The following is a 26,471-nucleotide window of genomic DNA, read 5'->3' as shown; positions in this document are numbered from 1 at the left end:
AAAAAAAAAATTCTGTGAAAGTCACAGCAAAAAGAGAGAGACTGTCCACCTTCAGCCAATTCAGCATTACTACCACATATTTTGTTTCTGTTTGAAAAAATTCCAGGTCATGGGGTAGTTTATCGAATGAGCACAGTGTTTTATGAAAAGTTTAACAAAAGCAGTAAGTGCTAAGGCGATACTTCCTGAAGCTTTTAGATTGATGATTGTCTCAGAAGACAGAAAGGGTAATCCTAGCGCAACAGACAGGTAGAAACTGAAATTTAAATCCCCCTGTTAAACAGCATCTTGAAAAATGAGTTTTCATGTAATATGGATTGAAGAAATGTAAAACCACTTCATCGTAGACAAAATTACTTTCTTCTTGCCAGCTCCCATGGGGTAGCATTGATCTGTATTTTATGACAGGTGACAGCACCTATTGGGATACCCATTTCTCACTTGCCAAGGGTTTAGATTGAGGAAGGGGGTAGAGGATTGAAATGTGTGTTCCATCTTTTATATTGAGGCCTTGAATTCCTTTTAATATCTAAACGTTCTAGAACAGAACAAATATAATTTGAGTTACTCAAAATGATTGTCACCATTCCACATTTACCAGATGAAAACACCCTTAATCTTTTAACTTGTATTTTACACCAATTAAACAACAAGATTCTAGCCAGCTGAGGGTAGACGTATACAAAAGAGAGAGAGAGAGAAAAATGTATAAATGCACACCTCCTGTCCATTTAAAAATGTTCAAGCAGGAGTGTCTGCCAGAGATCAAGGTCGATTAGATGAGTAGAAAATTGATACCCCTTTCATCTAAGCCTCCGAATATTTTTTTTGCAGTACAATTCTGAGAAGTGAAATGGTAATGTTGGAGTACCCTTGCACATGCCCAGCTAATCAATTTAGACAGCAAAAAGGAACACCACAGGCAATTAGCCGCCAGACTCCCAGACAGCCCGTTCCTGGGCAAGGAGAGAGCAGGTATTGACAAACTCAGGAGAATTAGAGCTGTGAAGTGTGAGGACAGTTGATTGTTACAGCCGATTTGATGCCACAGACGCCAGCAGGCCGAAGAGGATTAGCTTTAATGGACACAAGCAAAAGGGAGGGAGAGAAAATGGGTAATTATTTTACCCATCGCAGTCCTTGATTCTTCCCATTGGGTCATCAATGTTGATTGATTCTACATGTTGTAGGGACTAGCTACCTGGCTGATTGGCAACATTTTTCCAGGAAACAGGGAAACTTTTGAAACCTGTGGATTTTCCCCAACTGAGGCAAATCATAAAATGTCTAAGCAACACATTGGACAATATGGAAGCTCTCAAACCAGGAGCCAATTACATTAACATAGCGGTTTGTTAATGAGCCACCAACACATTCAGCCAATATTTGGCTTGTCACCTGCCAATTCCTACAGCCACTACATCAAATATTCCTGTCAGCTTGTATCATACATTTACATTGAGATTACGAAGCATTTATTGTCCAGTATGTAACAGGGCCTCATAGAGGATTACAAACATGGATGCATGGGGTTTGTAGAAAGATGTTTAGCAACACAGTTCTAAGGCATGCATGTCTGCTCATAAAAAATGCATAAATACATCAAGGATCATTATCATGACACAAGGAAAGACCCAGATGCAGACACAGGAGGCAGATGGTTGGAGTCTTTATTAATCCAAAAGGCAAAAGAATGGTCGTGGACAGGCAAAAGGTCAAAACCAGATCAGAGTCCAGGAGGTACAGAGTGGCAGACAGGCTCATGGTCAAGGCAGGCAGAAAGGTCAGGCAGGCGGGTACAGAGTCCAGAAACAGGCAAGTGTCAAAACCGGGAGGACTAGAAAAAGGAGAATAGCAAAAAGCAGGAGAATGGGAAAACCGCTGGTTGACTGGGAAAACCGCTGGTTGACTTGGAAAACATACAAACAAACTGGGACTGAGAGACAGGAAACACAGGGATAAATACACTGGGGAAAATAAGCGACACCTGGAGGGGGTGGAGACAATAACGACGGCAGTTGAAACAGATCAGGGCGTGACAGTCATATTGACTGTTTATGGAAAAGGCCTCTACAGGGCCCATTGGGTTAACAGCGGTCAATATATTTTGGAGAGATCCACACTGTATATCAAGTTTTTTTAAACTCAAATACTTCTAGTAAGTTGAACTCAAAGTCAATTAAAATGTATTATTACTTTAAATGTTTATGTGGTACCCTACTCAAATCTATATGAGATGTCACATCAACAATTGTTTTGAAAGTTACGATAAAAAAATGATATTTTTTCTGGTAGGTAATGCTTGTAGGTAAAGCCGTCGAAATCACTAAGCAGTGTACTTCGAAGCAGTGTGCCGATGCATGTATCACTTTATCAGAAGTACTTCATTAATGACGTCCAAAGCTTTGTTTGATCACATGCTTTTTCAAAACGTGTGTTGCAAAATGCGAGATCCCACTGATTTTGCCATGGTTCCGGTGCTTTTTTAGAGTCCAAGCTGTTTCAAACACCGACCTCTACTGGTCACCGTACTTACAAATATGTGAAGGTAGTGATGGGGAAACCAAGCTTCCTGAAGCACTAAGGTTTTCCAGCATATTGTGTCAAAAATAGGCTTTGATAAACACAGTGTACACTAGTGGCACCTGATGGTCAAAATACTTTAGAGCAGCCAAATTATTATAGAGGACGTCACACACCCCGTAGCACATGTGCAGCGTAGCCTTTGTCTTCTACCAAAACAATACCAAACCAATCAGGTGGTTGTTCAACAAAAAGAAGATTCCGACTTCATTGATCACGGGCTTCTGATCCAGGCATTGGTACACTGCTTTGAAGTACACTGCTTAGTGATTTCAATGCATGTCTCAGAGCTCCAGCATCAAACGTAATGTCACTACTTGCAGGTAGGGTTGCAAAATTCTGGTACATTTCCCAGGTTTTCCAGATATCCAAGTTGAATGGATCCTGGAAATCCTTTAACCAGGAACGTTGCAACCCTACTTGCAGGCCCGATGTGGCCTGTAAACCATAAGTTTCAGGCCCCTGCATTAGGGTAAAGCAAGGTCTCAAAATACATCCTTCTGAGATATGTAATGTATTATATAATTATGATGATAAGATTTGCTTAGGAACTCACTTGGTGAAGGCCACAGGACTGAATATGAACGAATTCAACAACTATGTCTCTGTCACTAACAAACACAGTCATGGGTGATAACTACAATTCACTCAAAAATGGAATTCACACTGGGAATTCATTTATTTTGGAGGCATGGCTTAGTGGGGGCGTAACTCAACATTTTCAAGCTGATACAACTCAAATTTGGACCCCATTTATGGTCACAGTGACTCTATTGGTTTGAGTAATGACTACAAATCACGATAAGTAACTGTACTCAGATATATTACGTGCAACAGGTTTCCTCAAAAGTTTTGAGTCATGACATCACATTGGGGTTTACAGTGCAGATCTACACAGTACACTGAGTGAATTGGCAAAGCTGTTCAAGTCCACTGAAGGCCCTGGCCCTTTTCGCTAGACCACCCCAGGCCACCACTTTGTCATTTTTCAAAAGCACCTAAGAAGCTCCAAAAGATAAACACCAAAATGGTTGAACGTGGACAGAAAGGAGGATAGCGGCTCAAAGAACACAAAAAGTGGCATTGATAGAGCAATCATTACCAACTTTGAAATATCTGACCAAGAGTTTAAAAGATGATGATAGAAGCATGCCACCATTCTGGGCAAAACACAACACTTTTTGGACCCAAGTCTGATGTGTTTCAGCAAAACATTTTAGAGCCATTTGGCTGCCAGGCAGAGAGAAATCCATTGCACTGAAAAAACGCAAAAAAAACAGCTTTTGTTTGTCCATAGCTAAAACGGAGAGACAACATAGATGCTGCCACATGATGCGGGCATATCAGGAGGAGGCAACTGGAATCTTTCTCTCCTTGATGGAGAGGCTTCCAGAGGCTTGCAGAGTCTTGAGGGAGGGATGGAGGGATGACGGAGAGCATTATTGAGTGCTTCATAAAGACCTTCCTTTCCCTACCCAGGGGAACCATCAGAGAGAGAGAGAGCGAGAGAGCGAGAGAGAGGGAGAGAGAAAGTAAGTAAATATAAAGAAAGAGAGAAAGAAAGAAAGAAAGAAAGAAAGAAAGAAAGAAAGAAAGAAAGAAAGAAAGAAAGAAAGAAAGAAAGAAAGGAGGGAGGGAGGGAAGACTCCACTGCCACACGAAAAGATGAAAATGGAAATGAAAAGAGAGGAAACAACTGAGAACATGGAACATGTTGCATGTTTTTATCATCCTGTTGTTGTACGTGTACAGTATACAACTATGTATGGGCTTTTAACAATGAATTTAGTAGTGGAACAGGGTCAGAGTGGTTTTAATAGTCGGGTTAAAGCTTTTAGAATGTATTAAACACCGAGGTCTTGTGCCAGATGTTTTCGATTCGCAATCTATTTCTTAAGATTCCCAATGATTTAAATAATAACATGTTGTAAATAAGAATGTGAATGTAAGATATGTTATGGGTAAAATGCATTCCTAGATAAAGGACACACTCCAACAAAGCCAAAATGGCCACCACGTCTTTTATCTAGTATTTGCATACTGCAAAGTCAAGTTAACTTATTGGAAGCAGGTAGCAAATTACAGGGCTGTCCTTACCCACTTGAGACATCTCAGGCACAGCAGCTACAAAGGGACCATCTGGAAATTTGGGGGCATTGTCATTGATGTCCTGGACTTTGATGATGAATTCCGACTTTGGTTCCAGGGGCTTTTCGGTGTTGCGGTCGAAGGCTTGTGCGTGGAGGACGTAGTGTGCTTTCCTTTCCCGGTCCAGGCTCTCAGTCGCATGAATATCTCCTGTCACCTCGTTGATGATGAATATACTCCCAGCACCTTCCCCGCTCAGAATGTACCTTACGGAGCCATCCCCTTTGTCTGAGTTGGAATGAAGCTGTAAGAGAGACCAGAGACAACATATCAGAGCTCTACTACATTGCATAACCATAATTATTAGATAAGTTACCCCTTTAAGTTATAGCAATTTTAAAACTTAAATATTTAATAAGTGCTAAATGCCAGTCCAAAAACGACAAAATATGGAGATATTCTCTAGAAAATCATAGGGAGCCTATTAGTTGTGAGTGGGCTGGTAAGGTAATACATCAGACAAACCTGTGAGTCTTAGATTATTCAATGTAACATATTCAAAATGTCATAGACAAAGCTTTAGCCTGGGATTTCTAAACATGTGTTTGCCAGTGTTTCCCTGTGCCAGCAGATTGCTTTTACACGTGTACAGATAGGCGTGCCTGGGGAAGACGAAAGCGGTGAATGTGTCTTTAGTCCAAATTCCAGTGAGGCAGCCTGGTTGACTAGTCGTAAATATGTGCTGTTCGGCCAGGATCCACTCTCCTTCTCCCTGTGGCACGTCTCCCTCAACAATGCATTTAGTTTGTGTGCTCTTGTCAAGATAATAATTTTACTAGAATGACTGTACAAGTGACAGCGCCGAAGATTGTATTATTTTCAAGTGGAGCTCTCTGATGATTATTAGGCTATGTGTGACCATACAATTCTACTGAATCTACGAACTGAAACTATGCTGCTGCAGAAAAAATAAAAGGGTTTCTATTTGAAACTTTATTCTAAACGTTTTATTTCCATGCTCCACCTATGTTGGTAAAGAAGCTGTGTTATTATAGATTGTTGATATAGTGTTTGGTAATTATCAGAGGACCTCACCTCTATAAGAAAAAAGGTGGCGTAGATTGGCTACTTACTCAGTGCTACACTTACTAACTCTTAATTCTCAGTAAGAGAGCAAAAAATGGGAGAGAAAACCAAGCTGTTTGTTCAGGCATAATTGATAACTTGGGAATTGCCACTCTCATGCCAATTATTCTGCTCAGAACTTCACAACAAATACTAACAACAAATCTCATATTACTCACCTGCTTAACCAAATCCCAATTACTTGACAGTTTTAGTTTGTATCCTGTGAAGTTCTTACAGTAATAGTCACCTGCTTTACCAAATCCCAATTACCTGACAGTTTCAGTTAGAACTTAAAAGCAAAAACATAAAATATGTTTGCTTTACAGGGTCAGTTATAGTATTACAGCAAATGAGGGTTAACTTCTTTGGGACAGGGGGGCAGTATTGAGTAGCTTGGATAAAAAGGTGCCCAGAGTAAACTGCCTGCTACTCTGTCCTAAAAGCTAGAATATGCATATAATTATTATATTTGGATAGAAAACACTCTGAAGTTTCTAAAATTGTTTGAATGCTGTCTGTGAGTATAACAGAACTCATATGGCAGGCAAAAACCTGAGAAAAAATCCAACCAGGAAGTGGGAAATCTGAGGTTGTAGGTTTTCAAGTCTTTGCCTATCCAAGATACAGTGGAAATGGGGTCATTTTGCACTTCCTAAGGCTTCCACTAGATGTCAACATTCTTTAGAACCTTGTTTGATGCTTCTACTATAAAGGAGGGGGGAATGAGAGAGGATTGAGTCAGAGATCTGGCAGAGTGCCACGAGCTGGTCACGCACATTCACATGAGAGGTAGCTTGCGTCCATTGCATTTCTGAAGACAAAGGAATTCTCCGGTTGGAACATTATTGAAGATTTATGATAAAAACATCCTAAAGATTGATTCTATACTTAGTTTGACATGTTTCTACGAACTGTAACATGACTTTCGTCTGAACTTTCGCCTGGACCTGCCAACGCGTCATCAGTTTGGATTGTGTACTAAACGCGTGAACAAAAGGAGGTGTTTGGACATAAATGATGGACTTTATCGAACAAATCAAACATTTATTGTGGAACTGGTATTCCTGGGAGTGCATTCGGATGAAGATCATCAAAGGTAAGTGAATATTTATAATGCTATATCTGACTTCGGCTTGTTTGGGCTCTGAGCGCTGTACTCAGATTATTGCATGGTGTGGTTTTTCGGTAAAGCTTTTTTGAAATTCGACACAGCGGTTGCATTAAGGAAAAGTTTAGATAAAGTTCCATGCATAACACATGTATTTTCAACAACATTTATGATGAGTATTTCTGTAAATTGATGTGGCTCTCTGCAAAATCACCGGATGTTTTGGAAGCAAAACATTACTGAACGTAACGCGCCAATGTAAACTGAGATATTTGGATATAACTATGAACTTTATCGAACAAAACATACATGTATTGTGTAACATGAAGTCCTATGAGTGTCATCTGATGAAGATCATCAAAGGTTAGTGATTCATTTTATCTTTATTTATGCTTTTTGTGACTCCTCTCTTTGGCTGGAAAAATGGCTGTGTTTTTCTGTGGCTATGTACTGACCTAACATAATCGTTTGGTGTGCTTTTGTCGTAAAGCCTTTTTGAAATCTGACAGGTTGGCTGGATTCACAACAAGTGTAGCTTTAATTTGGTGTATTGCATGTGTGATTTCATGAAAGTTAAATTTTTATTGTAATTTATTTGAGTTTGGCGCTCTGCATTTTCACTGGATGTTGGCCATGTGAAACCAATACCAAACGCTAGCGTCCCACATATCACAGGGAAGTTTTAAGTGCCTTGCTCAAGGACACATCAGATTTTTCCACTTTGTAGATTAAGGTATTCAAACCTGTGATATTTCGGTTAATGGCCCAACTCCTTAACCACTAGGCTACCTGCCGCCCAACATTACATACTATTCACCTGCTTTAACAAATCAGGACATTATAACTGTACAACAAATGCAGTATAACCATCCATACTGTTTTCATTCATTTGAATGAAGATGACAGAACTTTAAAAAAATATATAAGGTACTAAGTAATAGGTAACTTATCATTTAAAATGTATACAGTGATCTAACAAAGCCTGAAGAGTTCAACCGTCCATTTACATTCTCACCTTCTACATTAATTAATGTGTCAAACATCAAGGGGCTAGCCACAACAGGCAATTTTGACTTCACAGCAATAATGCTTCATGATAGCGGCACCATTTTCATATTGCATTGCATATGTATCTACCAAACCATTATTGAGCATATACAGAAGTCCTGAAGCCCAAGGCAAAAAAATATATAACAAAATTTGACTCTTGGAACTTAGTATCTCATTTGAATTACTTATTATCTTGTTCAAACGACTTAATTGTTATTTATTTTTATTTTTTTAATAAGGTGTCATTTGTTATGCAGTGCCAGTTGTGCTTGTCGGACCGTTGATGCAGCCATTAATTCACTGATTCCATCCATTGATATGATTATTCATGGACAGTTATTATTATTCATCAGTTTTTGATAGGGCTGCGTTTGAATGCAAAAGCATGCGTGGGCCAACATGATCTCACGGTTTTACCAATTTGACTTCAGATTCTGACATGTATCCATGTTTCTCCAAAGGTAACATTTCAAAGTGTTTTTGACACCCTTGGTTGCTCCTCCTACTCAGCACCTTCCTTCATTATTAATTCCAGATGCTTAAATTAAAGGGGCAATCAGCAGTTGAAACAATAAGAAAGTGCTATGGATGCAAGGAGTGACAATCCATAAACATTATATACTGAACAAAAATCTAAATGCAACATGTAAAGTGTTTGTCCCATATTTGATGAGCAGAAATAAAAAATCCCAGAAATGTTCGATACTCAAATTTTGTGCACACATTTGTTTAAATATCTGTTAGTGAGCATCTCTCCTTTGCCAAGATAATCCATCTACCTGACAGGTGTGGCATATCAAGAAGCTGATTTGTAAAGGTTGTCAATGTCGTTCTCCTCCTCAGACGAGGAGGAGCATGGATCGGACCAAGATGCGGATTGGTAAGTGTTCATTATTTAATGGCAAACAAACAAACACTACAAATTAACAAAACAACAAACGTGACTAACCTGCAACAGTCCTGTGTGGCCCAAACGCTGACACAGGAACAAACACCCACAAACCACCAGTGAAACCCTGGCTGCCTTAGTATGACTCTCAATCAGAGACAAACGACACACACCTGTCTCTGATTGAGAATCATACCAGGCCGAACACAAAACCCCACATAGAAATAGAAACCTAGACTAACCCACCCAATTCACGCCCTGACCAACTAAAACAAATACATAACAAAGGAAAACAGGTCAGGAACGTGACAGAACCCCCCCCTTAAGGTGCGAACTCCGGGCGCACCAGCACAAAGTCTAGGGGAGGGTCTGGGTGGGCGTCTGTCCACGGTGGCGGCTCTGGCGCTGGTCGTGGTCCCCACCCCACCATAGTCAACCACCGCTTCCGTGGCCTCCTCCCAATATTCACCCTCCATGTCAATCCCGCTATTCCAAAAGGCAGTAACAGACTGAGGGGTAGCAGTTGACTGAGGGGCAGCACCAGGATAAGGGGCAGCACCAGGATAAGGGGCAGCACCAGGATAAGGGGCAGCACCAGGATAAGGGGCAGCTCCGGACTGGAGGGCAGCTCATGACTGGAGGGCAGCTCATGACTGGAGGGCAGCTCATGACTGGAGGGCAGCTCATGACTGGAGGGCAGCTCATGACTGGAGGGCAGCTCATGACTGGAGGGCAGCTCATGACTGAAGGGCAGTTCTGGCAGCTCCTGACTGGCTGGCGGATCTGGCAGCTCCTGACTGGCTGGCGTCTCTGGCAGCTCCTGACTGGCTGGCGTCTCTGGCAGCTCCTGACTGGCTGGCGTCTCTGGCAGCTCCTGACTGGCTGGCGTCTCTGGCAGCTCCTGACTGGCTGGCGTCTCTGGCAGCTCCTGACTGGCTGGCGTCTCTGGCAGCTCCTGACTGGCTGGCGTCTCTGGCAGCTCCTGACTGACGGACGGCTCTAGCGGCTCCTGACTGACGGACGGCTCTAATGGCTCGGTACAGACGGGCGGCTCTGAAGGCTCGTGGCAGACGGATGGCTCAGATGGCGCTGGGCAGACGGATGGCTCAGATGGCGCTGGGCAGACGGATGGCTCAGACGGCGCTGGGCAGACGGATGGCTCAGACGGCGCTGGGCAGACGGATGGCTCAGACGGCGCTGGGCAGACGGATGGCTCAGATGGTGCTGGGCAGGCAGGCAGTGCAGGCGGCGTTGGGCAGACGGCCGACTCTGACCTGCTGAGGCGCACAGTAGGCCTGGTGCGTGGTACCGGAACTGGAGGCACTGAGCTGGAGACACGCACCATAGGGAGAGTGCGTGGAGGAGGAACAGGGCTCTGGAAACGCACTGGAAGCCTGGTGCGTGGAGTAGGCACTGGTGGTACTGAGCTGGGGTGGGAAGGTGGCGCCGGATATGCCGGACCGTGAAGGAGGACACGCGCTCTTGAGCACCAAGCCTCCCCAACCTTACCAGGTTGAGTGGTCCCCGTAGCCCTGCCAGTGCGGCGAGGTGGAATAACCCGCACTGGGCTATGCAGGCGAACCGGGGACACCACCTGTAAGGCTGGTGCCATGTACGCCGGCCCGAGGAGACGTACTGGAGGCCAGATACGTTGGGCCGGCTTCATGGCATCCGGCTCGATGCCCAACCTAGCCCTACCAGTGCGGCAAGGTGGAATAGCCCGCACTGGGCTAAGCACGCGTACTGGGGACACCGTGCGCTTTACCGCATAACACGGTGTCTGACCAGTACGACGCCCTCTCACTCCACGGTAAGCCCGGGGAGTTGGCTCAGGTAACCAACCCGGCTTCGCCACACTCCCCTTTAGCCCCCCCCCAAGAAATTCTTGGGTGAGCCTCTCGGGCTTCCAGCCTCTCTTACGTGCTGCCTCCTCATACCAGCGCTCCTGGGCTGTGGCTGCCTCCTTCTCCTCCCGAGAGCGGCAATTCTCTCCCACCTTAGCCCAGGGTCCTTCTCCGTTGAATATTTGCTCCCATGTCCATTCCTCTTCTCTCCATTGCTTTTGTTCTTGCCGTCCTTTTCCAATCCGCTTGGTCCTGGTTTGGTGGGTGTTTCTGTAAAGGTTGTCAATGTCGTTCTCCTCCTCAGACGAGGAGGAGCATGGATCGGACCAAGATGCGGATTGGTAAGTGTTCATTATTTAATGGCAAACAAACAAACACTACAAATTAACAAAACAACAAACCTGACTAACCTGCAACAGTCCTGTGTGGCCCAAACGCTGACACAGGAACAAACACCCACAAACCACCAGTGAAACCCTGGCTGCCTTAGTATGACTCTCAATCAGAGACAAACGACACACACCTGTCTCTGATTGAGAATCATACCAGGCCGAACACAAAACCCCACATAGAAATAGAAACCTAGACTAACCCACCCAATTCACGCCCTGACCAACTAAAACAAATACATAACAAAGGAAAACAGGTCAGGAACGTGACATGATTAAACAGCATGATCATTACATAGGTGGTGGGGACAATAAAAGGCCACTCTAAAATGTGCAGTTTTGTGACAGATGTCTCAAGTTTTGAGGGAGCGTGCAATTGGCATGCTGACTGCAGGAATGTCAATAAGAGCTGTTGTCAGAGAATTGAATGTTAATTTCTGTACCATAAGCCACCTCCAATATTGTTTTAGAGAATTTGGCAGTATGTCCAATCGACCTCACAACCCCTGCCCACGTGTAACCACCCCAGTCCAGGACCTCTACATCCAGCTTCTTCACCTGCAGGATCTTCTGAGACCAGCCAACCAGACAGCTGATTAAACTGTGGGTTTGCACAACCAAAGAATTTCTGTACAAACTGTCAGAAACCGTCTCAGTGAAGCTCATCAGGGTGCTCGTCGTCGTCACAAGGGTGTAGACCTGAATGCAGTTCGGAAAATGTCACCTTTGATGGCCACTGGCACGCTGGACAAGTGTGCTCTTCACGGATGAATCCCGGTTTCAACTGTACTGGACAGTGTACTGGACAGTGTGTATAGTGTCGTGTGGGTGAGCGATTTGCTGATGTCAAAGTTGTGAACAGACTGCCCCATGGTGGTGGTGGGGTTATGGTATGGGCAGGCATAAACTACAGACAATGAACGCAATTGCATTTTATCGATGACAAGTTGAATGCACAGAGATACCGTGATGAGATCCTGGGGCCCTTTGTCGTGCCATTCATCTGCCGCCTTCACCTCATGTTTGAGCATGATAATTCACAGCCCCATGTCGCAAGGATCTGTACACAATTCCTGGAAGCTGAAAATGTCCCAGTTCTTCCATGGCCTGCATACTCACCAGATATGTCAACCATTGAGCCTGTTTGGGATGCTCGGGATCGATGTGTATGACAGCGTGTTCCAGTTCCCACCAATATCCAGGAAACATTGAAGAGGAGTGGGACAACATTCCACAGGTCACAATCAACAGCCTGATCAACTCTATGCGAAGGACATGTGTTGCGCCGCATGAGGCAAATTGTGGACACCAGATACTGACTGGTTTTCTGATCCACGCCCCTACCTTTTTTAAACGGTATCTGTGACCAAGAGATAGGTATCTGTATTCCTAGTCATGAATTTATTTAAATTGACTGATTTCCGTATGTGAAATGTAACTCAGTAAAAAAAAAATATTGTTGCATGCTGCACTTATTTTTTTGTTCAGAGTAGTTTTAATCATGTTTTGAGGCAAAAATGGTGTTTACATTTACTTTGTTTATAAACATTTGAGTAAAGCAAGATTATATGTTGGGTTCTGATGTGGTATGACAGTTAAGATAAGCTCGTGAGGCATTTATACGTTATATTCTTTAATAATCAATTTGTACATATTATTTTATAAGTCAAAAAAAGTATGTAGCAACTCCAGGTTACCATTTTAAGGGTTAAGGTTTTGGATAGGGTAAAAAAATAAATAATAATACTATTGGGATTGAACATGCAACCTTCGGAATGATGATGCTGAGCAGTAGGGGCAAACCTGAGGTCAAATAACACTGACAACATTTTACATTTGGAGCAATGTGGATAAGTGGCAGAATCGGAAGTCAAATTGGTAAAACCGTCTGATATTGTTGGCCCACTTACATACTCTGGCATTCATAAGCAGCTCTATCAAAGAACTGTCAATGAATAATCATATCAATGGATGGAATTAGTGAATGAATGGCTGCAGCAATGGTCTCAAAAGCACAACTGGCGCTGCATAAAAATGAGGCCTAATTAAGTCATTTGAACAGATAATAAGACATTCAAACGACTAAATAACTTGTTTGGACGACTTAGTATCTCATTTGAACGACTTATTCTCAATGTGTTTTTCAGAGATCAGTAGGTAAGCGAAATAAAAAAGGTGCGTAAACAGCATTTACGTGTTTTCCCTCCACTAACTACACCACTGAAGGTAGCCATTATGAAGCATATGAGGTAGCCATTACTGAATTTATGAGGTAGCCATTATTGATGAGGTAAACTCCCTCTGAGTGAGCATGTGAGGTAGACTCCCAGTAAGTGACAGACAAGGAGTACTGCATTAAGTCAGCAAGGCTTGTTGGTGGTGATATACTCTATTTACAAAGAACTCTAGTAGTCCTGCAGGACAGCACCCAAGGGGTGGTTTGGAGTCACGGTCTAGTTGTCAGCTGATTTGCACTGGCAATAACAGGCTATTGAGTTCCGATCACAATGATTATCTCAATTAGACAAATACAAAACAGCAGGGGACATAAAAAATACTTCATCACTGGTGTCCTTCTGCATGTCAGGAATTACCCCTCCCCTACACACATCTGACCCCATCTCCCCTTGTTCCCCTCTGTATTTCACAACATTAAGTTGAGCAGTGCGAAAGGTACCGGGTCCAAATCTAATCAAAACTGTGCCTAGCAAATGAATCCCTAATTAAAAAGCTGCTGGCTGATTGCAAGGCTTGCCACTTGATGGGAGCAAACTGTCCATCCTCTGGTAAACATCAGAGCCTCTAATTAGGTAGGGAGTCAAAGTTCCCATTGAGTTTTTACTCTCCTAATCAGGAATCAGGATTAAGTTAACGACAACCCACCAACCATACAAAAGTACACAATGAAACAGGCGGTTTACACTTCCCATGGGTGATGGAGACTGCAGGAAAGAACCTGGCGTAACAGAGTAATAGTAATATTATAGATTTTAAATGTGCATTATACATGTGAGTGTCATGATCAGGGTGTGTGGTGTTTGGAGAAATCAGGAAGTAGGGAGGAAATAAACAACACCTCACTACAGGAGAAGAAACCACTTACATGTCGGAAGGAGGCACTCTGCAAGTACAAGCACATACATTTAATTTAGCCTGCGGTCAGAGTGCTAATTTGGCCATTGACTTGTTTGGCAAGAGCTAATATATCACAGTCGCTTAAGAGTGTGTGAGCCACTGAGCATATGGTGACTGGTCCCTTTCCAAAGCCGGGAGATAAAAGTGATAACAGGTCACGGGTCATTATCCCAACATCAAACACTATAGGGGAAGACACAGTGTGTTAGGCCACATGGGAACAACAAGACTGACACAGAAGTCATAAAACCAAATCAGATGGGCAATACCGATCAGCATCAAAGGTTGAACCTGTTAGGTAGACCAATCTATGGTGTTACAGACAGCTTCCTTTGGGGCTATGGCTACAACTCCATGTGGAGTGCACTTCTGATACTTGTAATGCATTTGATTCCAGCAGTGTCAGGAAAAGCCTGATTGACATAAAAGCCATAACATCATATTCGATGGCCAATATTGATAGGCTAAACCTACTAGGAAGACCACTCAATGCTCTAACAGACATAATCCTTTGTAAATGGCTACATCTCTATGCAGTGTGCCTTCTAATGCATTCAATACCAGTACAGTCAGGGATAATTTATTTATAGTTCATTAAAGATGATCACTCAGAAATGTTCATGACTCCCCGCCTTTTGGATGTAATTAGTGTTAATTTTGTTAGTACATCAACGGTCCTGTCCGAAAAGAGCTGAACATACATCACCACTGTCTGTGTGTATGGGTGTGTATGTGTGTGTGTGCGTGTGTGTGCGTGTGTGTGTGGGAATAATGAAGGCCATATGAAAAACAACTGCAATGTCCTGAGGAGGGGATGGAAAGATGTGTGGGGAACTGTCTGTCAGTTAGCGGTGAGTGTCCACATACAAATAAGTAGAAATCCTCTCTAATACTGAGCTGCTTTCTCCTCTCTCTCCTCAAAGCAGGCAAAACATTGCTAGGTGAGTCGTGTCTTGATTGGCCACTGAGGGAGAGACAGCTATTTTTTTCTTTATTATTTTAACCAATAAGACATACAGTGCATTTCGGAAAGTATTCTTCCACATTTTGCTACGTTACATCCTTACTCTAAAATTGATTAAATATTTTTTTTCTCATCAATCTACACACAATACTCCATAATGACAAAGTGAAAACAGGTTTTTAGAAATACCTAATTTAAATTAGTATTCAGGAGTTTGCTATGAGACTCGGAATTGAGCTCTGGTGCATCCTGTTTCCATAGATCGTCCTTGAGATGTTTCTACAACTTGATTAGAATCCACCTGGGGTAAATTAATTTGATTGGACATGATTTGGAAAGACAGTCACCTGTCTATAACAGGTTCCACAGTTGACAGTACATGTCAGAGCAAAAACAAAGCCATGAGGTCGAAGGAATTGTCCGTAGAGCTCCGAGACAGGATTGTGTCAAGGCACAGATCTGAGGAAGGGTACCAAATCTGCAGCATTGAAGGACCCCAAGAACACAGTGGACTCCAGCATTCTTAAATGGAAGAAGTTTGTAACCACCAAGACTCTTCCTAGAGCTGGCCGGGAGGTGACCAAGAACCCGATGGTCACTCTGAAAGAGATCTAGAGTTTGTCTGTGGAGATGGGAGAACCTTCCAGAAGGACAACCATCTCTGCAGCACTCCACCAATCAGGCCTTCATGGTAGTGGCCAGACGGAAGCCACTCCTCAGTAAAAGGAACATGACAGCCCGCTTGGAGTTTGCCAAAAAGGCACCTTAAGGACTTTCCGACCATGAGAAACAAGATTCTCTGGTCTGATGAAACAAAGATTGAACTATTTGGCCTGAATGCCAAGCGTCACGTCTGGAGGAAACCTGGCACCATCCCTACGATGAAGCATGGTAGTGGCAGCATCATGTTGTGGGGATGTTTTTCAGCAGCAGGGACTGGGAGACTAGTCAGGACCGGGCGCATGATGAATGGAGCAAAGTACAGAGAGATCCTTGATAAAAACCCGCTCCAGAGCACTCAGGACCTCAGACTGTTGCGAAGGTTCACCTTCCAACAGGACAATGACCCTAAGCACACAGCCAAGACAATGCAGGAGTGACTTCGGGACAAGTCTCTGAACGTCCTTGAGTGGCCCAGCCAGAACCCGGACTTGAACCCGATCGAACATCTCTGGAGAGATCTGAAAATAGCTATGCGGCGATGCTCCCCATCCAACCTGACAGAGCGTGAGAGGATCTGCAGAGAAGAATGGGAGAAACTCTCCAAATACAGGTGTGCCAAGCTTGTAGCATCAACACTGCCAAAGGTGCTTCAACAAAGTACTCAGTAAAGGGTTTGAATATTTATGTAAATATAATTTTTCAGTTTTGTATTTGTTATAAATTTGCAAACATTTCTAAGAAACTGTTTTTGCTTTGTCATTACGGGATATTGATGAGTAAAAAAAACGGTTTAATCAATTTTAGAATAAGGCTGTAACGTAACAAAATGTGGAAAAGGTCAAGGGGTCTGAATACTTTCTGAATGCACTATAAGTTACTTCCAAAATGGCAACCTATTCCATATACAGTACAGTGCTCTTTTATTACAGCTGCTACTGCTACTGCTACTACTGTTACTGCTACTACTGCTACTACTGTTACTGCTACCGCTGCTACTGCTACTGCTACTACAGTGCTCTGGTCAAATGTAGTGCTCTATATTAGTATATAAGTAAATAGGAAGCCATATGAGACGTACTGTACTGAAAAGTTGAGCCCTCTCCTCCACTGTGCTACAGAGAGGAGGATGCAGGGATTGTGTTTCTCTCTCTCTCTCTCTCTATGGTGAGTTCAATAAGGCCTAGCCAAAAGGATGACTGTCTGGCGCATGGCTGGTGCATGGTGGCTGTCTGCAGGGAATGCATTAGGACATTGAGTGTTAAAGGGATCAAAATTGTCAGGGGCAACACAGTCACTGGCAGGAACATTCAGATCCCCAGACAAACCCTTTAATAAACGAAGTCTAGATAGATTTGATCACTTGGCCAGTGTGCAGCCTGATAATGGAGGGGTACACAGAGACAAAGCTGTGGACATAATATTTTTATTTGCTATGACTCTGATATGTCCATGTTCATCGACCTTAGCTTATTGCACTGACTGTAAGTCGCTCTGGATAAGAGCATCTGCTAAATGACCAAAATGTAAATGTAAAAATGAACAGTTGCAAAGCACACTGTAGGGTATTATTTTAATGTGTGCCACCCTCTAACTATTTGTATTTTGATCAAATGTGGCCTTGTTTGGGGGCGGAGCTCATTAAAATAATACCCAGCAGTGTGTCTTCATTTTTCACATTTACATTCTGGTCAATTAGCAGATGCTCTTATCCAGAGCGACTTACAGTCAGTGCAATAAGCTAAGGTCGATGAACAAGAACAAGAACATATCATTTAATTTGTTACAATTACCGTCATACGATTACAGTAATGCACTGTACTGTTGTTTTATGGTAACTTACAGGCAGCCAGTTGCTTGTCAGTGATTGAAAAAACAATGGTAAAAAATATTACAGTAACAGTATTGGATGCCGTAAAACACAGAACGCTAACACGCTGTACCTTTTTTTACGGTAATTATAGACAACTCTCTGACTGTAAGTTACTGTAAAATAACAGGACATTTTTACAGTGTAGTGCACTATATAGGGCATAGGGTGCTATTTGAGACACAGACATACATTAGCATGTACATCTACTTGTTGGGGTGTGTGATTATCTCAACTGATTATCTTGTTGTTTGTGTCTGTATGTGCACTTGGAGTGTTTGTATTTGACCATTACGATTTATATGCTGTCACATTTGCCAGCTGTGCTACGCCGCAGGAACCAAACAAGTGTTGGTGTCAACTGTCTTGCTAGGAAGCTGCCTAGATTCACCTAAGAGTTAGCATCTCTGAAAACATAGAAAAGTGCTGATGGGGAGTTGGAGAAATTAAGGATATGTGTCTTTAGGGACGCGCTCTCTGTCTTTCCACAAATAGGCAAGGAGGAGAGGGGAAGCGGTATGAGAAAAAGGGGTTGGCTCTTCAGCGCCAGGCCTCACATTTGCAATTAGCGAGGAGGGTTTGTTTTTTATTAAATTTCAGCCCTTATTCTTCGCTCAAGAGGACTTAATCACATTTTATGTGGGTGCGCTTGATTATTGCTTGATTATTGCTGCATTTCGTCCGTGCTTCCCCCAATCATATCCTCATAGCACTCTCTTGACAATTGATTTGTCACAGTCTTGGGCACCTTGGTGATGATGGAACACACAGCTAATGACCGTGAATTGGGACATTGTGATGGGGTCATGACAAAGATGTGCTGCTTGTCTCTGATGCACATCATCTTCCCTAATGGCTGTCCTCTATTTTGACTTCTACTGCTGCTGGGGGAAATAAAATGAAACCCGGCACTCCATATGCACAAAAAGCTTATTTCTCTCAAATGTTGTGCACAAATTTGTTTACATCCCTGTTAGTGAGCATTTATCCTTTGCCAAGATAATCCATCCACATGCCAGGTGTGTCATATCAATAAACTGATTAAACAGCATGATAATTACACAGATGCACCTTGTGCTGGGGACAATAAAAAGGCCATAAGCGGGCTCTAACGTCGTTTTAGAGAATTTGCCAGTACCTCCAAATGGCCAAGTGTATGGAATCATGGGGGCGAGCGGTTTGCTGATGTCAACGTTGTCTTTACACAATTCCTGGAAACTGAAAATGTCCCAGTTCTTTCATGGCCTGCATACTCACCAGATATGTCACCCATTAAGCATGTTAGGATGTTAGGATATTTGTTGCGCTGTATGAGGTAAATGGTGGTCACACTAGATACTGACTGGTTTTCTGATCCACACCCCTAACCCCACACCCCTAACTTTTAAGGTATCAGTGACCAACAGATGCATATCTGTCATGTGAAATCCATAGATTAGGGTCTAATTAATTCATTTAAATTGACTGATTTCCTTATATGAACTGTAACTAAAATCTTTGAAATTGTTGCATGTTGAATTTATATTTTTGTTCAGTACAATTGATGTTCACAGTAGAGGTCTGTGCGGGACTGATTTTTATACCACACCTGCCTGCTGCTGCTGACTTACAAGAACTAGTCCTGAACCCTCAATGTTATTTTAGGTGTATGTGATGCAGCTCACTTTGCAGCCCCATGCCAGCAATTTTGACACCCTAGTCAAGTTCAAAATGTGAAATAATTGCCTAAGAAATAGGTTAAAATACCAGAGATTCTCACATGGCTATTGGTACAGATATATATATATATACATATATACAGTATATACAGTACCAGTCCAAGGTTTTTTATTTTTACTATTTTCTACATTGTAAAATTATAGTGAATACATCAAAACTACGTATGAAAGAACACATATGGAATCATGTTGTAACCAAAAACGTGTTCAACAAATCAAAATGTATTTCATTTTTGAGATTCTTCAAAGTAGCCACCCTTTGCCTTGATGACAGCTTTGCTCACTTTTGGTTTTCTCTCAACCAGATTCATGAGGTAGTCACCTGGAATGCATTTACATTAACAGGTGTGCCTTGTTAAAAGTGAATTTGTGGAATTTCTTTCCTTCTTAATGCGTTTGAGCCAATCAGTTGTGTTGTGACATGGTAGGGATGGTATAAAGAATATAGCCCTATTTGGTAAAAGACCAAGTCCATAATATGGCAAGAACAGCTTAAATAAACAATGAGAAACAACAGTCCATAATTACTTTAAGACATGAGGTCAGTCAATCCAGAAAATCTTCAAGTGCAGTCTCAAAAACCATCAAGTGCTATAATGAAACAGGCTCTCACGAGGACTGCCACAGAAAAGGAAGACCCAGAGTTACCTCTGCTGCAGAATAAAAGTTAATTAGAGTTACCAGCCTCAAAAACTGCAGCCCAAATAAATGCTTCAGAGTCCAAGTAGCAGACACATCTCAACATCAACTATTCTGAGGACACTGCATGAATCGGGCCTCATGGTCTAATCGCTGCAAATAAACCACTACTAAAGAAGAGACTTGCTTGGGCCAAGAAACAATGAGCAATGGACATTAGACTGGTGGAAATCTGTCCTTTGGTCTGATGAGTCCAAATGTGCGATTGTTGGTTCCAACCGCAGTGTCTTTGTGAGACGCAGAGTAAGTGAACGGATTATCTCTGCATGTGTGGTTCCCACCGTGAAGCATGGAGGATAAGGTGTGGGGGTGCTTTGCTGGTGACACTGTCTGTAATTTTTTAGAATGCAAGGCACACTTAACCAGCATGGCTACCACAGGATTCTGCAGCGATACGCCATCAAATCTGGTTTGTGCTTAGTGGGACTGTCATTTGTTTTTCAACATGACAATGACCCAACACCTTCAGGCTGTGTAAGAGCTATTTGAACAAGAAGGAGGGTGATGGAGTGCTGCATCAGATGACCTGGCCTTCATCATCACCCGACCTCAACCCAATTGAGATGGTTTGAGCCAACGAGTGCTTAGCATATGTGGGAACTCCTTCAATACTGTTGGAAAAGCGTTCCAGATGAAGCTGGTTGAGAGAATTCCAAGAGTGTGCCAAGCTGTCATCTAGGCAAAAGTGTATATATACAGTATATATATATATATATATATATATATATATATATATATATATATATATATATATATATATATATATATATATATACAGTATATATATATATATATATATATATAAACTCAGCAAAAAAAGAAACGTCCTCTCACTGTCAACTGGGTTAATTTCAGTAAAATTAACATGTGTAAATAGTTGTATGAACATAACAACATTCAACAACTGAAACATAAACTGAACACGTTCCACAGACATGTGTCTAACAGAAATGGAATAAAGTGTCCCTGAACAAAGGGTGGGTCAAAATCAAAAGTAACAGTCAGTATCTGGTGTTGCCACCAGCTGCAGTGTACTGCAGTGCATTTCCTCCTCATGGACTGCACCAGATTTGCCAGTTCTTGCTATGAGATGTTACCCCACTCTTCCACCAAGGCACCTGCAAGTTCCCGGACATTTCTGTGGGGAATGGCCCGAGCCCTCACCCTCCGATCCAACAGGTCCCAGACGTGATCAATGGGATTGAGATCCGGGCTCTTTGCTGGCCATGGCAGAACACTGACATTCCTGTCTTGCAGGAAATCATGCACAGGACGAGCAGTATGGCGGCATTGTCATGCTGAAGGGTCATGTCAGGATGAGCCTGCAGGAAGGGAGGATGTCTTCCCTGTAATGCACAGCGTTGAGATTGCCTGCAATGACGACAAGCTCAGTCCTGCCCCAGACCATGACGGACCCTCTACCTCCAAATCGATCCCGCTCCAAAGTACAGGCCTCGGTGTAACGCTCATTCCTTTGACGATAAACGCGAATCCGACCATCACCCCTGGTGAGACAAAACTGTGACTCATCAGTGAAGAGCACTTTTTGCCAATCCTGTCTGGTCCAGCGAAAGTGGGTTTGTGCCGATAGGTGACGTTGTTGCCGGTGATGTCTGGTGAGAACCTGCCTTACAATAGGCCTACAAGCCCTCAGTCCAGCCTCTTTCAGCCTATTGTGGACAGTCAGAGCACTGATGGAAGGATTGTGCGTTCCTGGTGTAACTTCGGCCATCCGGTACCTGTCCCGCAGGTGTGATGTTCGGATGTACCAATCCTGTGCAGGTGTTGTTACACGTGGTCTGCCACTGTGAGGATGATCAGCTGTCTGTCCTGTCTCCCTGTAGTGCTATCTTTGGCGTCTCACAGTACGGAAATTGCAATTTATTGCCCTTGCCACTTCTGTGGTCCGCATGCCTTCTTGCAGCATGCCTAAGGCACGTTCACGCGGATGAGCAGGGACCCTGGGCATCTTTCTTTTGGTGTTTTTCAGAGTCAGTAGAAGGGCCTCTTTAGTGTCCTAAGTTTTCATAATTGTGACCTTATTTGCCTACCGTCTGTAAGCTGTTAGTGTCTTAACGACCGTTCCACAGGTACATGTTCATTAATTGTTTATGGTTCATTGAACAAGCATGGGAAACAGTGTTTAAACCCTTTACAATGAATATCTGTGAAGTTATTTGGATATTTACAAATTATCTTTGAAAGACAGGGTCCTGAAAAGGGGATTTCTTTTTTGCCTGAGTTTATATACAGTTGAAGTCGGAAGTTTACATACAATTAGGTTGGAGTCATTAAAACTAGTTTTTCAACCACTCCACAAATGTCTTGTTAACAAACTGTAGTTTTGGCAAGTCATTTAGGACATCTACCTTGTGCATGACACAAGTAATTTTTCCAACAATTGTTTACAGACAGATTATTTCACTGTATCACAATTCCAGACTAAAAGGTACCTTTTTGGCCATCAAGGAAAGCGCTATGTCTGGCACAAACCCAACACCTCTCATCACCCTGAGAACATCATCCCCACAGTGAAGCATGGTGGTGGCAGCATCATGGGGATGATTTTCATCTGCAGGGACTGGAAAATTGGTCAGAATTGAAGGAATGATGGATGGAGCTAAATACAGGGAAAATCTTGAGGGAAACCTGTTTCAGTCTTCCAGAGATTTGAGACTGGGACAGCGGTTCACCTTACAGCAGGACAATGACCCTAAGCAACACTCGAGTGGTTTAAGGGGAAATATTTAAATGTCTTGGAATGGCCTAGTCAAAGCCCAGACCTCAATCCAATTGAAGATTCTGTGGTATTAGTTAAAGATTACCGTATACCAGCAGGAACATCCAACTTGAAGGAGCTGGAGCAGTTTTGCCTTGAAGAATGGGCAAAAATCCCAGTGGCTAGATGTGCCAAGCTTATAGAGACATATCCCAAGAGACTTGCAGCTGTAATTGCTGCAAAAGGTGGCTCTACAAAGTCTTGACTTTGGAGGGGTAAATAGTTATGCACTCTCAAGTTTTCAGTTTTTTTTGTCTTGTTTGTTTCACAATAAAAAACATTTTGCATCTTCAAAGTGGTAAGCATTTTGTGTAAATCAAATGATACAAAGCCCCCCAAAATCTATTTTAATTCCAGGTTGTAAGGCAACAAAATAGGACAAAAGCCAAAGTAGGGGGCTAAATACTTTACACAAGGCACTGTATATCTTCAAGGCACAGTACACTGGCTTGCAAAGTGATATGCAATTCATATTAGAATCCAGCCAGAGATAGGCTACCCAAAACTAGGCATTTTCATTCACCTACATAGTGGATTAAACACATAAGTATAAAAGAAGACAACCTAAACCATTTAAATTGCAACAACAATTTCAGTAACGGTTGCAATAACTCAAACTAACTGATTGGATTATTTTAGAAAAATGAATCGTATTTATCTGTGTGTAGCAAGATTAATCAAACAATTTACAGGCAAAAACACAGATAATAAAAAAAGATCCTGAAAATAAAAATCTACCTGCAGTATGCTGAGAAATATGATAACTATGGGTGTGGTTTTGATGAGACGTTTCACTCTCCACAGATTCAAACTGACACGATCACACACACTTAAAAAGGTCCCAAACAGTTATTCTGATTCCAATGTAAAATTGCCTTTTGAGTGAGTAAAACATCACTGGTAAAAAAAACAATGTCCCATACATTTTTATATACAGTACCAGTCAAGTTTGGACACATCTACTCATTCAAGGGTTTTTCTTTATTTTTACTATTTTATACATTGTAGATTAATAGTGAAGACATCAAAACTATAAAGGAACACATATGGAATCATGTAGTAACCAAAAAAGTGTTAAATAAATCAAAACATATTTAAATAGATGGCTTCATGAGAAGGAAAATTATGTGGATATATTGAAGCAACATCTCAAGACATCAGTCAGGAAGTTAAAGCTTGGTCACAAATGGGTCTTCTAAATGGACAATAACCCCAAGCAAACTTCCAAATTTGTGGCAAAATGGCTTAAGGACAACAAAGTCAAGGTATTGGAGTGACCATCACAAAGCCCCGACCTCAGTCCTATAAAGAATTTGTGGGCAGAACTAAAAAAGCGTGTGCGAGCAAGGAGGCCTACAAACCTGACTCAGTTACACCAGCTCTGTCAGGAGGAATGGGCCAAAATTCACCCAACTTATTGTGGGAAGCTTGTGGAAGGCTACACAAAACGTTTGACCAAAGTTAAACAATTTAAAGGCAATGCTACCAAATACTAATTGAGTGTATGTAAACTTCTGACCCACTGGGAATGTGATGAAAGAAACAAAAGCTGAAATAAATAATTCTCTCTATTATTCTGACATTTCACATTCTTAAAATAAAGTAGTGATCCTAACTGACCTAAGACACAGAATCTTTACTAGGATTAAATGTCAGGACTTATGAAACGCTGAGTTTATTTGTATTTGGCTAAGGTGTATGTAAACTTCTGACTTCAACTGTACACACTGCCGTTCAAAAGTTTGGGGTCACTTAGAAATATCTTTGTTTTTGAAAGAAAAGCACATTTGTTATCTGTTAAAATAACATCAAATTGATCAGAAATACAGTGTAGACATCGTTAATGTTGTAAATGACTAGTGTAGCTGGATACGGCTGATTTTTAATGGAATATCTACATAGGCGTACAGAGGCCCATTATCAGCAACCATCACTCCTGTGTTCCAATGGCACGTTGTGTTAGCTAATCCAAGTTTATCATTTTAAAAGGCTAATTGATCATTAGAAAATCCATTCGCAATTAAGTTAGCACAGCTGAAAACTTGTGTTGTACAATTTGCTTTTCTTTAAAAAACAAGGACATTTCTAAGTGACCCAAACTTTTGAATGGTAGCGTATATATAAGTAATGGTGTGTATAGACAGTATTGACAGTATATTAATAGAACATGTATGTACAGTGATGTGCCATGACTAGAATACAGTACATACATATAAAGTTGTTCAACAGTATGTAAACATTATTAAAGTTACCTATGTTCAATGACTATGTACAGTATGTAGGGAAAGCATTTCGGGCCAGGGTTCTGCGAGGAGGCCAGCTAGTGGTGATTGTTTAACAGTCTGATGGCCTGGATATAGAAGCCGTTTATCAGTCTCTCGGTACCAGCTCTCTGTCCCAGCTGGGTGAACAGGCCGTGGCTCGGGTGGTTGAGGTTCTTATTTATCTTCTTGGCCTTCCTGTGACTCTGGGGGCTGTAGACGTACTTGAGGGCAGGCAGTTTTTGTATTTTTTAAGGATCCCCATTAGCTGCTGTCACTCTTCCTGGGGTCCAGCAACATTAAGGCAGCTATACAAAATTATAAATATTACATGACATTACATTCCATAACACTTTTCACAACACATTAAGTGTGTGCCCTCAGGCCATAGTCTACTACCACATACACTGTATCTACAATTCAAAATCCATGTGTACGTGTGTGTAGAGTGCGTGTCTTATGTGTACATGTAAGCGTTTGTCTGTGCCTAAGTGTGTGTGTCTTCCCAGTCCCCACTGTTCCATAAGGTGTTTTTTTATCTGTTTTTAAAATCTAATTTTACTGGTTGCATCAGTTACTTGATTTGGAATAGAGTTCCATGTAGTCATGGCTCTATGTAGTCTGTTCTGGACTTTGGGATTGTGAAGAGACCTCTGGTGGCATGTCTTGTGGGGTATGCATGGGTGTCCGAGTGTTAGTAGTTTAAACAGAAAGCTCGGTGCATTCAGCATTCTAATACTTCTTACAAAAACAAGTAGTGATGAAGTCAATCTCTCCTCTACTTTGAGCCATGAGAGATTGGCATGCGTATTATGAATGTTAGCACTCCGTGTACATTTAAGGGCCAGCTGTGCTGCCCTTTTCTCTTTTCTCAGCCAATTCCATACCAGGCAGTGATACAGCCCGACAGGATGCTCTCAATGGTGCATCTGTAGAATTTCATAAGGGGCTTAGGGGTCAAACCAAATTTTTTCAGCCTCCTGAGGTTGAAGAGGCGCTGTTGCGCTTTTTTCAACACACCGTCTGTGTGAAGGGACCATTTCAGGTCGTCAGTCCTGTGCACGATGAGGAACTTGAAGCTTTTGAACGTCTCCACTTCGGCTCCTTTGTTTTGTTGACATTGAGGGAGAAGTTATTCCTGGCACCACTCAGCCAGGACTCTCACCTCCTCCCTGTAGGCTGTCTCGTCATTGAAGGTAATCAGGCCTACCAATGTTGTGTGGCCAGCAAACTTGAGTTGGAGACATGGGTGGCCACGCAGTCATGAGTGAAAAGGGAGTACAGGAGGGGGCTGAGCACGCACCCC

The 26,471-nt window shown here is 42.3% G+C and overlaps 1 protein-coding gene across 1 annotated transcript in view; it reads right to left on the bottom strand.

Moving 5' to 3' along the window:
• Positions 1 to 26,471, bottom strand: part of LOC120027657 (cadherin-18-like) — a 193,055-nt gene that overhangs the window by 147,310 nt on the left and 19,274 nt on the right. The window contains exon 2 of the mRNA XM_038972651.1: positions 4,681 to 4,975. Coding sequence (XP_038828579.1) covers positions 4,681 to 4,975 — 295 coding nt within the window. The remainder of the gene's footprint in view (positions 1 to 4,680; positions 4,976 to 26,471) is intronic.

Source organism: Salvelinus namaycush, chromosome 33 (genome assembly GCF_016432855.1).
Source record: "Salvelinus namaycush isolate Seneca chromosome 33, SaNama_1.0, whole genome shotgun sequence".
Classification (NCBI taxonomy): domain Eukaryota; kingdom Metazoa; phylum Chordata; class Actinopteri; order Salmoniformes; family Salmonidae; genus Salvelinus; species Salvelinus namaycush.
Note: the sequence above shows the minus strand (reverse complement) of the source record. Positions and strands in the feature narration are given on the sequence as shown.